We start from the raw sequence: 19,350 nt of genomic DNA, 5'->3' as shown, positions 1-19,350 counted from the left end.
CTGGCTGCTAACAGACCGGACTCTCTGAGGTGCGGGAGTCCTGGTTGCAGATGACACCTGGTGGAATGGTGTCACTGCTAATACTGATCAACTGAACACTCAGGCAGAGTGACAGCTAGGATGGTCGGGCAGGCCAGGTCGGCAACACACAAGCAGCTGAGATACAGAGACAGAAGACTGATTCGGTAACCGGGTACAGGCAGGGTCTGGCAACAGATAGACAGATATGCAAGGTACCGAATCAGAAAGCAAGAGAAAGGTCGACAGAGCAAAAGGTCATAACATATAAATATCACAGAATCCTAGACTGGGGTGTGAGCTCCTTGATCTCGACACCCGGGAACTAGTCTAGAGTATAACACAGTATAGACACAGTGTCCCTAAGCTTGGATATGAGGTCCTTGGTCACAACACCCTGGAACCTGTCTAAAGTATAACTCAGCAATGACACAGTATCCCTAAGCTTGGGTGTGAGGTCCATGGTCTCAACACCCTGGAACTGGTCTAAGGTATAACACAGCAATGACACAGTATCCCTAAGCTTGGGTGTGAGGTCCGTGGTCTCAACACCCTGGAACTGGTCTAAAGTATAACACAGCAATGTCACAGTATTCCTAAGCTTGGGTGTGAGGTCCTTGGTCTCAACACCCTGGAACTGTTCTAAAGTATAACTCAGCAATGTCACAGTATTCCTAAGCTTGGGTGTGAGGTCCGTGGTCTCAACACCCTGGAACTGTTCTAACATATAACACAATAGTAATCTGGCTCAGTGTGAATTCCCAGGTCCTCCTGGTTCTAACACACTGTGGGATCTGACTGGTCTGAGTGCTCACACGTTAGTATTGGCAACGGCAGACAACCAGCAACTGACAGGCAAGAAGTATATATAGAGCAGCGCTCCTCAGCGCCGCTCAGCCCCACTCAGCCAATCACCTGCTGCGCTGGGATCAGCTGATCGTCCTGATCAGCTGATCCCTCTCCTATTGGCATAAAGGGCCTGCTTCCTTGCGCACAGGCGCGTAGCTCTCCATCTGTGTGCACTACTAGGCTCAGACACACCAGACGCATGCTGCTGTGCGGAAACCGCTGGTCTGAACACGGAGACAGCCACCCCGCTGCCAGACTGCGCGGCGGTTTCTCCGCAATCCTTTACAAAAATCAGAAGAGACTCTGTGACAAAATAAATAATTTGATTGATTTCCATGGCCAATGCCTGTGTGCAGTGTTAAAGTCTCACCTCTTCGCCAGTATGACTCCTGGTCTCCAGTGTCTACCGTCACTGTAAGTGCCTGTACCACGCAACACTGGAGAATGTGTGACATCACAACATGTTCTGCGTCACGCGGTACCAGTGCTCTTGGTGATGTTGAACTCTGGAGAAGAACAGGAGTGGTAAGACTGAGCAGGGGGCGGGGGGGCACATTACACTTGGGGAGTGGTGCGGCTGTCGGGAGCAGCAAAGCTTAATCTCTCTACTTCCTGCTAATCAAGAAGTAGTAAGAGTAAGCTTAGTGGTGCTGCAGACAGAGGAGCCTGGCTCAAATGAACATCGCTTGGAGCCGGGAAGGAGGTGAGTTGTTTTTAGAGGCTCCAGTTGCGCTTACTCCCCAGTGGAGTGGGCAGCACAGAGGGGAGCCCCAGGGAGAGAGAAGTAGGGAGAACTCAGGGTCCCCTCCCTGCAGCTGAGTCCCAGTGCGGCCACGGCTCTCCCCTCCATTACCTATATGTGGGGTACGTATACCTAGCTAATCTATACTGGGGACACCTATAGCTGGCTACCTATACTGGGGGCAACTACAGATGGATATCTATTCTAAGGGCACCTATGCCTGGTTACTGATACTGTGGGCCCCTATACCTGACTACTGGGGGCACCCATGCCTGGCTATCTGTACTGGGGGCACCCATACCTGACTACCTATACTAGGGGTGTAGTATAGGTTCGCGAGTCCATGGGTGGGCGCAATTTTTACACCTCACCCTGGGTGCAATTTAGCCCCTTCATCACCTATTCGGGAGGGGGTCCTATATCTAGCTAACCTATACTTAGGGCACCAATATCTGGCTACCTACACTGGGGGCACCTATGCTTGTCTACCTATTCAGGGGGGTACCTATGCCTGGCTACCTATACTGGGGGCACCCATGCCTGGCTATCTATACTGGGGCACCCATACCTGACTACCTATACTGGAGGCATAATATAGGTTCGCAAGTCCAAGAGGGGGGGGCACATTTTTTACACCTTGCCCCGGGTGCAATTTAGCCTAGAAACTGCCTTGGCAATACCCAATACTAGAATATTGGTTAATTTAATTTGGTTTAATTTACCGATATTCTTCTAGGTCTCCTTAGTGGGTTTTTTTTCATCTCCTTTCTACTGTTTTGATACTGCATCTGCCTTGCTGGTAGCACATTACGATCCAAGCAACAGGTTACTGACGTTAAGCCAGCATCGAGTGCCAGCCTTTTTACACTCTTTATTTATCTCCCTCCTTCCCCATGCAGAGTCCAAAGCAGAGTGTAAATGAGGTTACTCACATGGGTCTCAGCATTCCACTGACGAGATCTCCCTTCAGTCGGTGGCACCTTAATACTAAGGCGCACCTGTAGCTATCTATAACGGGCAAGCGAAGTAAGGAAGAAGTGACAGCTGGACCAGCCACTGCAGCCAGCACATTTATGGTGCAGTTTGAGGGGGTAGGGAGTTGTAGTTTCATTAAGGGTGAGGTCTAGGGTGGCAAGACATCTGTGCCAATAGCCTACCGTAATGTAAATTCTATCTTGACTCTAGGTTAGGAATTCATGATAGAAAAGCAGAATTAAAATAAAATAAACAAAGACTGTGGAAGCCTTAATTTTGGTAGTGTTGGGGAGGGGGGGGGGGGGGGGGGGGGCAGGCTCAATATTTTTCAGAGGTTCACTCTCTCTGCTGTAGTGCAAGCAGGAATAGGACACACTCAATCCAAAGCAATCAGCAGTGAAGCATTGCAGTAGTTTTCTGTGGACTTTCACAAATCAAGCCTCTTAATTTATTTTTACAGTGAAATAAAGCAAAGTAAAATGTCATTCTCATAAAATAACAGTGTCGAATCACATGTGCTCCAAGGCTGTTTCATGATTCTTACTAAACTATTTTCAGATGTGATTTCGTATCATACATTTTCTTTTTTTTTTTTTAATTTCAGGTTTTCGTATTATTACGTGGCAATAGGATGCTCTGTTTTTGCCTTAAGTGTTTTCCAGATTTGGACATTTTTGATCTCAGCTACACGGCAGATTATGAGAATTCGCCAGAAGTTTTTCAAGGCTGTACTTCACCAAGACATGTCTTGGTTTGATTCAACACAAATTGGGACTTTAAACTCCAGGCTTACCGAGTAAGAAAATTGAGCATTTTTTTTCACTGTTAAAAAGACTTTATTTTGCATGTTTTCAGGTTTAGACATAAAAGATACAAAATAAAGTATATGGAGTCGGACACACACAACACTGAATAGACTTAAAATCAACATGAGTATTTTGAACTTCCTGAGGAACTACTGAAGAGGGTTATTTCACTCTGGGATCTTCTTTTGTTCAGAGGTGCTGCCTCTGCATGTGAAGCATAAGGTTATGAGTTTGACGCCCACTTCAAGAAAAAAAATTGTACATTTCTGATAGAGTAAAGAGGAATCATCAATTAGAAAGCAGTGGTGGGTTGTTATAAAGTCAATCCAAGTTGTAGTATATAGTCCATTTCTGTAACAAAATGGTTGGCCGCTATGTAGCCCATAACAGTCATATGCGAAATTGTGGGAACTAGAGCACCATGTTGATGGGTCCCTGTTTGTAGCTATACTACTGCAATGATGCCCCGTCCCTCCCTAAGCCAAAGCCAACACTAAGCCACCGCCCACAACTGTGCCGCCCACATTAAGCCACCGCCCACAAGTGCTTTGGTTCTGTAAATATTTACAACCCCTGGTTGGTATAAACCAGTGGTCCTCAAACTAAGGCCGGCGGGCTGAATGTGGCCCGCTGAGGCTTTTTTACCAGCCCCCTACACAGAAATTGTATTACTTATAGATGCAGTCAGCTACATCTTTAAATATTGGTGGTCCGCATATTGAATAGCAGTGCTGGCACCACCCATCCACATGGAAGCCAGAAAACAGTACTTCGCTGGTTTCCAATCAAATTCCACATCAGGTGACACTGCTGTCCACTGCAAGTTGTCACCTGGGTATGCTTCACTGTCTGGTCCGCAAAGACTTCTACATGTTGACCCGGCCCTCAACCCAAAAGGTTTGGGGACCCCTGGTATAAACTGTAGGATGAGTTTGAAAATAATACTAATCAAAATCCTTGTAATATAAAAGATAACAGTTGCCAGGTAGCAATGGTGACTTCTCAGCTTCCAGGTTCATGCATACTTACAACTGTGGATTCGTTTTTTAGATGTGTTTGATCCTCACAAATTAGTGGAACATTAATAATTAACCATGTATTGTTCCCGGACTGTTTACATACCAGGGGAGTAGATATAAGGCTCCCGCAGCATCGCCACTGTGCACTCCCCACCATCTCCCGCACTCGTTCATTTCGCGCTGGTTAGCAGGGAGATCAATGAATTGAATCGCAGTTCCCATTCATTGATCTAAGTCCCAGTGTCAATGATCGCCGCCATCAATGAGATGCCTGCATCATTGTATCTTCCGGAGTAACACGTCCATGCATTAGTTCCTGCTTAAGGTACTTATAGTATGCTAATAGGAAATAATTTGCAACAGCATTGTGGCCAAATAGTAAAATTACATCTACATAGATACATTTATTTTAATAAAAAGACCTACAAATACATTTAAAATGAACTCCTTCCCTCCCACACTCTCCCCACACAAGTACCTCCATTTTTTTTATTTTTGCATTAAAAAAAATGACAATTAAAAAAAATACATAAATAGTTACCTTAGGGACTGAACTTTTTTTTTAAATATTTATGCCAGGAGGGTATATTACTGTTTTAAATCATGGGCTTGTAATTAGTGATGGATGCAAAACTGAAAAAAAATGCATCTTTATTTCCAGATAAAATATTGGCGCCATGCATTGTACCAGGGAAATATTTTAAACGTTGCAAAGCCTGGGACAAATGGGCAAATAAAATGTGTGGCTTTTATCCACAGCTAAACGTTTTATTTTAAAACTATAATGGCCGAAAACTGAGAAATAATGATTTTTTTCCCCCATTTTTTATTATTCCCATTAAAATGCATTTAGAATAAAATAATTTTTAGCATAACTTACCACCCAAAGAAAGCCTAATTAGTGGCGAAAAAAACAAGATATAGATCATTTCGTTGTGATTAGCAGTGATGAAGTTATTGGCAAAAGAAAGGGAGGAGCGCTGAAAGGTGAAAATTGCTCTTGTCCTAAAGAAGGAAAAACCCCTCAGTGGTCAAGTAATCAGGGTAGTTACAGATCAAATTGGTCCCCTCAGCTTCTAGTACCCTTAGCAGATTAAATTGGTCCCCTCAGCTTCTAGTACCCTTAGCAGATCAAGTTGGTCCCCTCAGCTTCTAGTACCCTTAGCAGATCAAATTGGTCCCCTTAGCTTCTAGTACCCTTAGCGTTTTTTCTTTCCGATTCCCGGTGCTTGGGTGGGCGATTCTTTTTTGTGGTTAGTGGTTTCCGACGCGTTTTTCCTTAGCGTTTTGGTAATTCACTCCCTGACGCAAGTCAGGAAGTGAATTCTTTGATCCGGAAAAGAATAAATAATATGTATTTATTCTTAAAAACGCCAATGCAATCGCTCCACAAAGCAGTTTTGTGAGCGTTTTGCATTTTTCCTATACCTTCTATTGAGGCGGAAAATGGCTCAAGCAGCGCTTAACTAAACTGATCGGAAACAAACCGCTTAGATATGAACTATCTCAGAGAGAATCATTGTGTAAGCGCTTTCAGGATGATTTTGAAAAATCGCCCACGCTTCAAAAATAACAAAAACGCTTGCAGTGTGAACAAGCCGTCATACCTACCAACATTTTGAGATGAGAAAGGATCACACTATAAACACACAACTCAGCCACACCCCAGTCACACTCCTGAGGTGCGCCGCAATATGACATCCTCATTACATTCTTTATACAACAAAGAATGTGTGGGAAAACCACAGCAGTCCATTCTAAAGTCACTATTTTTTTCATATTAGCACTTCAAAATCAGCAGTATAGCAAATAATGTTAAAGGCCTTTTTACACTTAATGCTTTGGTATGCGTTAGTATACATTAGCATATGTTTTTTCATAGCAGTGCATTGCGAAAAAGATTTAAGTGTGTATAGTGGGAACCGAGCCCTAGGAAAACATATGCATAACTTGTGTAAAAGGCACCTTAGAGTCACAGAAACACATTTTTAGTCATTATTATGCAGAACTGTGAATCATTTGTGAAAGGGGGACAAATGAGAAAAAAAAGAGAAAGAGGGTTTTGGTCACTACACAGTGAATGTCCCTCTGAAAAAGGGACACATTGGAGGTATGTACATACACACACATTCACAAAAACATACATAGACATACGTACTGTACAGACATACCCATCTCACACACAACACATGAATACATGCATGCCGGCACTCACCACACACATGTGCACATGTATGCATACAAACACATGCACACACACACACACACACACACATATTCATACACACACACTTTATACACACACACCACACCACACACAACACATGCATGCATGCAGACACTCACAACACACAGATGTGCATATGTACGCATACAAACACATGCACATACACACACATATTCATACACACAACTTTATACACACAAACCACACCACACACAACACATGCATGCATGCAGACACTCACAACACACAGATGTGCACATGTACGCATACAAACACATGCAAATACACACACATATTCATACACACACACTTTATACACACACACCACACCACACACAACACATGCATGCATGCAGACACTCACAACACATACATGTGCACATGTATGCTCACGCACACACACACACACACACACACACGCACACACACTCTTTATATTTTTATATGCATACAAACACATGCACACACACACACACACACACACACACACACACACACACACACACACACACACACACACACACACACACACACACACACACACACACACACACACACACACACACACTATACAAACAGCCCAAGCCACACACATAACACATGCATGCAGGCTTTCACCACACACATGTGCACATACAAATACATGCACACATACCACACAAACATTCCCACAAGCACACACATGCATATACACACACAAACATTTTACACACAAACCCTGCACATGCATGCTGCATGCATACATGCACACATTACACACACACACACACACACACACACACACACACACACACACACACACACACCATACACACACACACACACACCATGCACACATATGATATGCACACAGTTGTCACAACTGAAAGAAATAAGCAGAATGTATCTGTATGTGGCTAGTGCTGTATAACCCATAATGCACAGAAAATGCTTGCCTACTGAGTGAGGATTGGAATTAACCAACTGGTTCAATATTCCATATAAAGGTGCTCCAGCATCAGTTTATATCTTCTGTAATGTTTTCAATTGATTCCTTTGCACAAATAGATAACGTGTTCATTTCTAGTGACATCAACACAATCCATGAAGGCCTGGCTGATAAGCTGTGCATATTCGTACAGTTTCTGAGCACCTTTCTTTCTGGCATCACCATTGGATTCATCCATGGATGGAAGCTGACACTGGTCATCTTATCAGTGAGCCCACTGCTTGCTGTATCAGCGGCCATCTGGAGCAAGGTAAATTAATGTCATCTGCCCTCTGCACTTGCTTTTATAGCAAAGTCCCTGTTATCTGCCACCCATGGGAATCGGCAGATGCCGGATACGTGTGCTTTCTGGTTTCTTGAGACTGAATGTTAAAAAATAGGCCTAGTTAATACAGTACCCCGACTCTGTATACATACCATCAACCCTGTATTTAATGTTCAAATACAGTAATTGAAAGTATATTAACCTTGTGAGGGCCATGGAATCCAGTCTTTAAGCACAACAAAGCCTACAAAAAGCCTAAGAAGATGGCCTTCACCACTGTGAGTACTGCCGAAGATTTGTTTGGGTTGCTTGAGACTTCTGATCAGTTGAGTTCTGGATAACTGAGACTTTGCTGTAGTACTATGTTCAGGGCCAGATTTCAGCCAAGGCCACATAGGCCATGGCCTAGGGCACCACAGGATCAAGGGTGGATGGTCAGCAGGCTATACTAGGAGGAAGAGAAGGGTCACCTGGCTACCTTTACGAGGTGAGGGGGGTCAACAGGCTATCTATATGGAAGGGGAGGGGCATCTGGCTTCTTATACTAGAGGGAAGTGGGGAGGAGTCATCAGGATACTTATCCGGGAGAGAAGCAGGGGTCACCAGGCTACACTGGAAGAAGGGGGGAAAGGGTCAATGGGCTGCCTATGCTGGAGGGAGGGGAAGGGTCATCTGTTTATTTATATGGAAGAGGGGCAGCTGCTGACTACGGATGGTCGAAAATGCCAATTTCCGATTCCGCTGTAAATCCGTATTCCGCCATTGCCAAATACCGATTCCGCTTTCCACTACCAATTTCCGCATTCCAATGCGGAATTTCCGCCGGAAATCGCGGAAATTCCGCCCAACTTTAACATCGATTTTCTCAAAAACTATAAGGTTTTTGTGAAAACTTTTTTTTGCATCTTGTTCAGAAGATTCTGTTTAATAAACCCTGAAAATGTGGTGTTTCTAGGACTTACCGGGGCTTTGCTGTTAACCGCTAAATTCGGCGGATTTTGTACTGTAATGTAAATGCAGAAAATAGGCAGATGCAGATTTTCTGCATTTTACATTACAGTAAAATTCTGCCGACTTTAGCAGTTAATAGCAAAGCCCCCGTAAGTCCTAGAAACACCAAATTTTCAGGGTTTATTAAACTGAATCTTGTGAATAAGATGCAAAAAAAGTTTTCAAAAAGACCTTATATTTTTTGAGAAAATCGATGTTAAATTCGGGGGGAGTTTCCGCAATTTCCGGCGGAAATTTCCGCAATTTCCGGCGGAAATGCGCCTAACACACTTGCATTACCGATTTCTGCGTTCAGATGCGGAAATGCAATTTCCGATCGGAAATTCTGAAATTGCATTTCCACAGAATCCGAATGAGCATCCCTACTGCTGACAGTGGTCTTGGGCGATAAAGGGTACAAATCTGGCCCTGACTATGTTTAATATATTACTTTTTTTCTTTCCAGTTTATTGCAACCTTTACATCTAAGGAGCTGCATGCATATGCCAAGGCTGGTGCCGTAGCAGAGGAGATTTTGACAGCTATACGAACAGTCATTGCATTTAATGGACAGCAAAAAGCTATGGATAAGTAAGTTGTTGGAGCAGAGTGGTCTGTACATGCAGATAGCCACCAGTATAACAGGTAAGAAGTCTTAAAGAGACTCTGTAACCTTAAAAACATCCCCTGGAGGGTACTCACCTCGGGTGGGGGAAGCCTCCGGATCCTAATGAGGCTTCCCACGCCGTCCTCTGTCCCACGGGGGTCTCGCTGCAGCCCTCCGAAAAGCCGGCGACAGACCCGACTGTAAAATCAATATTTACCTTTGTTGGCTCCAGCGGGGGCGCTGTGGCTGCTTTCCGCTCCGAACTACACGGAAATACCCGATCTCAGTCGCGTCCGCTCTACTGCGCAGGTGCCAGAAACTTGCGCCTGCGCAGTAGAGCAGACCCGACGGCGATCGGGTATTTCTGTGTAGTTCGGAGCCGACAGCCGTCAGAGCGCCTGCGCAGGAGCAGGGAAGGTAAATATTGACGTCATCTTTCACGGAGGGCTGCAGCGAGACCCCCGTGGGACAGAGGACTGCGTAGGAAGCCTCATTAGGATTCGGAGGCTTCTCCCACCTGAGGTGAGTACCCCCCAGGGGATATTTTGATGTTACAAATCCTCTTTAAGTGAAGAAACACATGCAAACATAGGAAATTACAATCCCATAAAGATTACTACCGTATTTTTAAGACTATAAGATGCTCCTGACGCAGATAGGTTTAGAGAACAAAAACCAATGGAAAAAAAATATATATATACTAAACCTGGTGCATCCATGGTGAAGGGGTATGTTGCGGATTATGCCCCCTTTGTACCTCATGCCCCCTTGACCCTTGTACTTCTTGTGTCCGCCTCTGTCCTCCTTTGTGTTCCCCTCTATGCCCCTTTGTGTCCTCCATTTGCCCCCCTGTGTCCTCCTCTGCATGGGCACAGTACAGTGAGTCCCCAACATCGTGGGGGGTTGGCAGGGCCCAGCCGAGGCATAGGCTGGAGAGGCTCCAGCCTCAGGGCGCAGTGTAGGAGGGGGCGCACAATTCAATCAGCTGTCATTCCTAATTGTGTATGAAGCAGAAAGAAATAAGAAAAGGGGATACACAGCAGTGACTGCAAGCCAGATAACTAGATATTAAGGTGTTGGGGAGGTTGTGTGCCCTGTGGCCCTCTTTGTCTAACAGCAATCAGTGAGTGACAGCTGGGGTGGGAGGGGTGGAGGGGCGCACTTTGCTGTCTCAGCCTTGGGTGCTGGAGGACCTTGTCCCGGCTGTGGGGGTTGGAGATTCGTATTAGCAGGCGATCACAAGTCTGCAACTTCCTGCATTTGAACTATAAGATGCAGTGACTTTTTCCCCCACTTTTGGGGGAGAAAAAGCGAGTCTTACAGTCCAAAAAATACAGTATTTAAGCAGATTACTGTTTAAATCTGACCAAAATTGGTTGGTGGAAGATTTATTGCTACTCTCTGATTTGTGATATAAATAAAAAATATGTTATTCCCTTTTTTTCTTAGGTACAATGCCAATTTGATTGAAGCAAGAAATGTTGGAATAAAAAAGGCAGTGACCTTAAATGTATCCATGGGAATAAACCAGTTTGTGATATTTGGATCCTATGCGTTGGCATTTTGGTATGGAACAAGACTGACGGTGGAGGAGCCGGAAAATTACAGCATTGGCAAAGTTTTAATTGTGAGTATCCCCTGCTGTGCACGTTTCTTCTTACGCTACACAAGGGGGCATTTCTAAAAGAAATATATAATAGTCATTAGTGATGAGACAAAATTTAGTAATTATGTAATGAAATTATGACATGAAATTGTAATTCGTGATTATCAGAAAATGTAATTAATTTAGTGTTAGAGTCGGTTCACACTTGCCCGGCTGCAGAACAGAAACGGCAAGCGCATCCGCATACCATCATTTTTGCATCCGCATGCAGCAATCTTTATAATAGTCATTAGTGATGAGACAAAATTTAGTAATTATGTAATGAAATTATGACATGAAATTGTAATTCGTGATTATCAGAAAATGTAATTAATTTAGTGTTAGAGTCGGTTCACACTTGCGCGGCTGCAGAACAGAAACGGCAAGCGCATCCGCATACCATCATTTTTGCATCCGCATGCAGCAATCTTTATGTCCGTTCCTCGTCCGTTCCGTGTCTGCAGCATCACTCAAGCCATCTTACGCATTGCTGTTCACCTGTTCCGATGCCGCCTCTCACTCCCTTCAACAGCCCGGAGGCCAGCAGATGCATGCGGCTCTCCATAGGCTGCAGCAGGCCAATTTTCCCTAGCAACAGGGAGAATTTTCATTGGTCCAACATGAACCAATGAGAATTTCCCCTTTGTCTGAGGTCTTTTGCAGCCCAATGGAGGTCCCTGTTTTAAAGGGACCGAGTGGTGGCGATGAGCGGTGGGACGCGTGAGTATGACGTCATGGCGGTGATGGGATGTGGGAGAAACAAGTGACTCAGATGTGGCGACTAGCCTAGTGATAACGGACATGTGTCAGCTCTCATAGGCTTTCATTGGACACATCTTCCTGTCCAGCCTGGGAAAATGTGCCAAGTCTGGACTCTGGACTATTTTTAACATACTGTAGGTTCCCTTCCTGCATTTAAGCGGAGGTTAATTAAGGGTAACACGAAATCGGAATTCCAAAAATGTTTGTAATTCTGAAAATGTTGTATTAAAAAAGATCATAATTACGAAAATGTGTGTATGGTTGAAATTATTTGAAATTTCACAAAATTTTTTATGTTTATAATGTTACCATTACTATCGTGATTGTAACTGTGAAAATTACAAGAGATTTCCCTAAATTATAATTAGCAAATTATGATCATTACTAATAGTTATGGTGCCCATGTACAATTTTTCAGTAAATGCGATCTTTCGATGCGATTCTTTCTTCAAATTTAATCATAAAATCCAACTTTCGGATCGATTTTATTCTGTTTATCAATCGACCAAAGAATCAGAATCAGCTTTATTCGCCAGAGACATACCCAGATTGTTTTTGGAGCACATGGCATGGCATTTGTACATACATACATAGACTTGCATACATATGGCGTAGGGAGGGCTACATAAACATGAACATAGTGAAGGGCATTCAGTCAAGCCGGGGGTTATATATGCAGAAGGAAGAAACACAAGCTGTCATGTGGGGTTCGAGTTTAGTTGGAGTACCGCTTGGGGGAAGAAGGTACTCCAGCGTCTGGAGGTTCTGGTGGGGACAGCCCTGTAGTGGCGGCCCAGTGGAAGGAGCTTGAAGAACCTGCTTCCCGGGTGGGAGGGGTCGGTCGAGATCTTGATGGCCCTTGTCCTCATTCTGGCCGTGTGGAGGAGATTGAGGGGTGGCAGTGGCAGACTGATGATCTTTTCTGCAGTGCTGATTACTCTGTGGAGTTTGTACTTGTTGCTAGCAGATGCCCCTGCGTACCAGACAATGAGGGATGAGCAAAGGATGGACTCCACGATGGCAGTGTAGAAGCTCCTAAGCAGCTCGCGTGGGATGCCAAATTTTTTCAGTTGGCGCAAGAAAAATAACCTCTGCTGAGCCTTTTTCTGGGTTATGGTGGTGTTCTCCCCCAATTTTAGGTCCTTAGTGATGGTTGTGCCGAGGAACCGAACGCAGGGGACCCTGGAGACTTCGGTATCCCTTAGAATCGTTGCTTATTGATTGCCTTCATAAACAGCAAATTTTCGACACAATGTGATCGTAAAAATTGAATCGAAAGATCGCATTTGGTGCAAAAATTGTACCGTTAATGGGCACCTTTATAGAGAATTCCTCTGTCAGACCACAAAAGCATGTATTTCAGAGAGGCAATGAATGTCAAAAGGTGTAAAAGGGTTTGGGTGAAGAGACAGGGATAAGGATGCTGGTGTATTTATTTCCTTTCAGGGCCCGTTCACACTAGGGGCGTTTTTCGCCTTTTTTCAAGCACAGGCGATTTTCAAAATCGCCCACAAAACTCTTGTGCAATGATTCCCTATGAGAGCTGAGCGTTTCGTTTTCGATCCACTCAGCAAAGCGCTGCCTGTACCATTTTTGAGGCATTTTTGCTATAATGAAAGATATAGTAAAAACGCAAAACGCTCACAAAATCGCTTTGTGCAACGATTGCGTGAGCGTTTTTAAGAATAAATACATTGTATTTATTCTTTTCCGGGTCAAAGAGTTCACTTCATGACTTGAGTCAGGGAGTGAATTACAAAACCGCTCTGAAAAAGCGCTCAGAAAAGCACTTTTTACAAAAACGCAGCACGCAGTGGAGCGCCAGGAGGGGAAAAAATAGCGCACACAAACGCAAAACGCTTGCGTTTTTTGGTGTGAATGGGGCCTTAAACAATGGATGCTGCCTGGCTGTTCTGCTAATCTTCTGTCTCCAATGCTTGATACGCATGATGAGATTGTCTGGCAGATTTACTGTCAGATCGATTATTTCCAACATGTCCAATATGATTTTCGGTCGATTTCCAATCTCTTTCTGATCAATTTTCCATAGAAGAAAAGGGAAATCGATTGGAAATTGATCGGAAATCAATCAGATTTGACAGTAAATCTGCCAGAAAATCTCATCTTGTGTACCTAGCATAATACTTTTAGCCATGCAGATCAGATGTTTTTGACTGAAAACTGTCAAGACTAGATGCATGATTGTTTCAGGTGGGTGTTTCACAGGGATGGATCAAGACCAAGTTGCGCCTGGGGCAAGGTCAGGTTTTGGCGCCTAAAGGTCAGGTTTTGGCGCCTAAACTGCCATTAATGTTGCCGCCTTTTTAAGAATTCAACAAACTACGCCTGGGGCAAGATGCCCGCTTGCCCCTCCCCCCCCCCTAGATCCGCCCCTGGTATTTCAGACACTAATACAGCTAAAGAGATCAGGAGCAGGACTGCCAGGCAACTAACATTGTTTAGAAGGACATAAATATGGCAGCCACCATGTGCTTCTCACTTCAGGTTGCCTATAATGGCGCAAAATTGAAAAGAATTGTCACCAAAGTTAGGGTCTGTGGCAAGCGCAAAAATGCAGCAGCTGTTTCAAGCAGAATTATGTAATTCAGGACTTTATATTACATGAGAGTAACCAAGCAGCTCAGGGTGATCCAAACTACTAGGAATGTATAGGGGGATAAAAGGAACCAAAAAGCCCTCCTACTAAAAAAAGCAAAGCTTAGTGTAATTGCCTTCATAAAACAGAAGGAAATTTGCAATAATTCAGTTATAAGTGAACATTTGTGGTTACCCACAATGCACTACCACTAAATATGCAAATTATCCCTTTTCACCCTTGTAAGCCAAGCAAGCATATTGCATGGATATATATTCTCTGTTAAATCCACCAGGTGTCTTTCTTTATAAGTCTGTTCTGCAGCCTCCAGTATCCCTCTTGGGCTATCCCCTCCCCCCTCAGTAATTGTATTGTGCATTTTGGTGCTGCTGTGTTTTATTTCTCCTGAAAGTTCACTGAGCTACATATCCTCAGAACCCTTAAAGGAGAACTGTAGTGAGAGGTATATGGAGGCTGCCATATTTATTTCCTTTTAAGCAATACCAGTTGCCTGGCTATTCAGCTAATCCTCTGCCTCTAATACTTTCAGCCATAGACCCTGAACAAGCATGCAGCAGATCAGGTGTTTCTGACAAATTTAGACAGATATGACAAGATTAGCTGCATGCTGGTTTCTGGTGTGATTCAGACACTTCTTTAGGCAAATAGACCATCAGGGCTGCCAGGCAACTGGTATTGCTTAAAGAGGAACTGTAACGACAAAACGGCCCCTGGTGGGTACTCACCTCGGGTGGGGAAAGCCTCAGGATCCTAATGAGGCTTCCCACGCCGTCCTGCGTCCCTCGGGGGTCTCGCTGTAGCCCTCCGTACAGCCGTGACGCAATATTTACCTTCCTGGCTCCTGCGCAGGCGCTCTGATGGCTGTCGGGCGCCGAAGTAGGCGGAAATACCTGATCGCCGTCGGGTCTGCTCTACTGCGCAGGCGCAAGCTTCCGGCGCCTGCGCAGTAGAGCGGACCCGACGGAGATCGGGTATTTCCGTCTATTTCCGTGCCGAAAGTCGCCACAGCGCCCCCGCTGGAGCCAGCAAAGGTAAATATTGAAGCTACAGTCGGCTCTGTCGCCGGCTGTTCGGAGGGCTGCAGCGAGACCCCCGTGGGACAGAGGACGGCGTGGGAAGCCTCATTAGGATCCGGAGGCTTCCCCCACCCGAGGTGAGTACCCCCCAGGGGAGGTTTTTGTTGTTACAGAGTCTCTTTAAAAGGAAATAAATATGGCAGCCTCCATATCCCTCTCACTACAGTTCTCCTTTAAAGGGAACCTTAACCACTTCAGGACCACAGGCTCTACCCCGCGTTGGTGGGGTCTGATTGCGCCCCCAGTGCTTGTTTTTTTGTCAAAATGTTTATTTTTAAATACATTTTCTTATTTATTTTTTTTTACTAAACCCTCCCTCCCTACCCCCCGCCAGCCAATCTTCAGCTTCAGCATATGACAGCCGATCACCGCCGAGACTCAGGAGAGGACAGCCGTGTCACACGACTGTCCCCAGTACAGAGCTGCTGTAGATCGCAGCACTGTACACATTATTTAGACGGCGGTTTTGCCATCTCACAGTCTCCGAGTGGCAATCGCTGCTGGGAGACTGAAGGTGGGGCATAGCTCCGCCTACCAAGCAGGAGATGCGCACGCAGCGTGCGCGCAATCTCCTGCAAAATGAAGCCCCAGGACTTTACACCGATCAGCGCTAGGTGGTCCTGGGGCTGCCGCCGGGGCCATGCCCATTGGCATGACGCGGTTGGCTACAGGTTAATGGCATAAAAATAAATAAATGAGTTTAACTTACCTGGAGCTTTTACCTGCCCCCTGCAGCTGTCCTGTGCTCGTGCCATCATTGAACGATCCTCTGGCCCTGCTCTGGCGCCCGCAGCACCCCTCTCTTGGCCCGGAGGATTGACAACCACTCCACATGCGTGGCCCTGGCACGGCCTTGATCACACTCCCATCATCCGGAGTGCTCTGCGCATGCTCAGTAGAGATATCCCCATACTGCGCATGGGCGGAGCACTCCTATCCCCAGGAGTGTGATCAGGAGGTGCGCGGCCAGGACAACACACCGAAATGAAATACGATTTAGGTTCGGTTAAATATTGCGAGATGTGTAAACTACGTGGTGTGAATGGGAACTATGGGAGTGTGGCAGGTTTCTCTTGTCTGTGGGTTTGGTGTAGATATTTGGAAAATTTCATTGGAAGTGATGTTTTGTTCCTCATCCAGGAAAGTAGTCAGAGTGGAACTAATTACTGATTCTAATGGGACGTACTGTGTATAATTGTTATAGCACAATAAAGTACCATTCCTCTATTAAGATCTCGCCATGCCAAGATATAAGTGCCTAAAAAAACACTGATTTTACTACGGATAAGCACATTTTTACATTTACAGCATAAATGATAAAACATCACTTTTATAAATTCTATTTAAAGTGGACCTGAACTCTTGCACAGGCCAGAAGGAAATGCACCCTGTACGTTTTTAGAGAGTTTAGCCTGTCTAATTCCCCCCTCATCTGTGAATAATCCCAAGTGTAATTTGATCTCTTAGCTGTGTCAGCTCAAGAATCTCCGCTGCCTTGGCAGTGCAACTAATTTGTAAACACAGGATGTTAACCCTATGTCTGCTTCCATGAAAGTATGAAGTAGACGCATTGTAGATTTATTACAGGATTTGTCATCAGCTGTAACAAAGAAATGTTTTTCTGTAAAGGTTATTATGCTGTTGCTTATCTTTTAAAGCAGAGAGGAAGTTCTGAGTTCAAGTCCGCTATAAGCAATTCATTTCACAGTTATTAAATCAGCAAAGGTGCATGAATCAGACAGCAATACAAACGTGCAAAATACATTATTTTATGGTGTTTGTATCTGTGTTGTGACCAGTATTATATGCATAACATTTTACAGTTAGTCGATTTTGCTACTGCATGTGTTGTAAATAAGAGTTTTCTTCTTTCCATAAGGTCTTTTTTTCAGTGCTGATTGGTGCATTCACACTTGGAGAAGTCTCCCCAAATTTAGAAAGCATTAGTAGCGCTCGCGGGGCTGCAGTTGAGATATACAGGATTATAAACCAGGTAAGCAAAGCAAGTCATGGGCCTGCAGTGACATTAAACAGTAATATATATTTCAACTGCATTCCATGTATTATTTCTTTGTTCCATGACATGCTTCATAAATTAGATTTGTTAAAAATATACATGTAATAAATAACCGTTACTTTTTATAACTACATCATGAATATAGTCTGTAGCAGGATGCCAGGATTCATAAACAATCTACAGTAGAGTCACAGATATCCACCATTAATCGCCTTAGAGGGGATCTAATTAACATGTATAAATACATCAGAGGGCAATATAATAGCTTGGCGGATGAGCTTTTTGTCCCTAGGCCTTCTCAAAGGACTAGAGGACATGATCTGCGCATGGAGGAAAAACGTTTTAGCCATTTATTTAGGAAAGGGTTCTTTACAGTAAGAGTGATTAAGATGTGGAATGTGGAATGTGCATTGCCACAGGAAGTCGTTATGGCAAACTCTATACCTGCATTTAAAGGGTGCTTAGATGCTTTCCTTGCATTGAAAGACATCCATGGCTACAATTACTAGGTGATGCCTAATGATGTTGATCCAGGGATTTTATCTGATTGCCATCTGGAGTCAGGAAGGAATTTTTTTCCCTTTTGGGGCTAATTGGAACATGCCTTGTAAGGGTTTTCCGCCTTCCTCTGGATCAACAGGGATATGTGAGGGAGCAGGCTGGTGTTGGTGTTGTACTTTGTTCTCTGGTTGAACTTGATGGACGTATGTCTTTTTTCAACCCAAATAACTATGTAACTATGATGGGGATCGGCTTGTGCTGGATAAGTGTGCTTTCTGGTTGCTTGAGACTCAATGTTAAAAATAGGCCTAGCTAATTCAGTACTATACTACTCTCTATATAGATACCATAAACTCTGTATTAAATGTTAAAATACAGTAAATGAATGTATAGTAACTTTGGGGGAACTGTGGAACCATAGTATACATGCCTCGTGATTCCTCCAGCCCACTTCAGGCTAATCGGTGACTCGCCGACCTCCTCCAGCTCCTGGGTCATCCAGTAGAAGCCCCGGTATCTCCACAAGTCAGGGCCAGTCGGTGCAGGTGTAGTCCGGCCACCCAAGCACCTCGTCTCGGTCCCGTGGATGGGAGCATTCTGCGCCTGCGCAGTAGTACTGTGCAGGCACAGAATTCTCTTGGTGATGGGAGTGCGACTGGGTCCACACAGCCAGGCTGCACAAGCGCAGTACGCCACAACTTGCGGAGATACCGGGGCTTCTACTGGACGATCCAGGAGGCGGAGGAGGGATGACGAGAACCTGATTAGCCTGATGGGGGCTGGAGGAAGTCCCAGGTATGTGTAATTTTTTTCTTGGGGTGATCTCAGGTTCTCTTTAAGCACAACAGAGCCCACAAACAGCCTAAGTGGTTGGTGTTCACCACTGTGAGTACTGCAGGTGACTTGTGCTGGTTGGTTGATACTGCTGGCTAGTTGAGTTCTCGGACTTTACTGTAAAATAAAATACAAAAAAAAAATTACATAAAAGAAATACCATACTATAGTTCAACTTGATGGATGGATGTTTTTTTTTTAACCAAAGTATTTATGTTACTACAATATAAACCTAAACAAAAGATGAGGAGGCCTGGAGACCTAAAGGATCATACACACGTGCAACTTTTCATCTGAACCATCATCCAAATTTGGTCTGCTGCCCAAGAGTCGGAACCCATCACAGAAATGAACACTACTGCACTTTTTGAACTGGAACGACTTGGCCAGCACTGTCAGATGCCAGATGTCA

General features: G+C 44.5%; 1 protein-coding gene across 2 annotated transcripts in view; it reads left to right on the top strand.

Moving 5' to 3' along the window:
• The window catches only part of LOC137518308 (ATP-dependent translocase ABCB1-like), a 169,691-nt gene that overhangs the window by 50,749 nt on the left and 99,592 nt on the right, over window positions 1-19,350 (top strand). For both annotated transcript variants that reach the window (XM_068235985.1, XM_068235984.1), the window contains exons 8-12: window positions 3,189-3,380; window positions 7,703-7,874; window positions 9,346-9,470; window positions 10,936-11,113; window positions 17,466-17,579. In XM_068235985.1, the coding sequence (XP_068092086.1) occupies window positions 3,189-3,380; window positions 7,703-7,874; window positions 9,346-9,470; window positions 10,936-11,113; window positions 17,466-17,579 (781 nt within the window). The remainder of the gene's footprint in view (window positions 1-3,188; window positions 3,381-7,702; window positions 7,875-9,345; window positions 9,471-10,935; window positions 11,114-17,465; window positions 17,580-19,350) is intronic.

This window comes from Hyperolius riggenbachi, chromosome 5 (assembly GCF_040937935.1).
Source record: "Hyperolius riggenbachi isolate aHypRig1 chromosome 5, aHypRig1.pri, whole genome shotgun sequence".
Classification (NCBI taxonomy): Eukaryota; Metazoa; Chordata; class Amphibia; order Anura; family Hyperoliidae; genus Hyperolius; species Hyperolius riggenbachi.
Note: the sequence above shows the minus strand (reverse complement) of the source record. Positions and strands in the feature narration are given on the sequence as shown.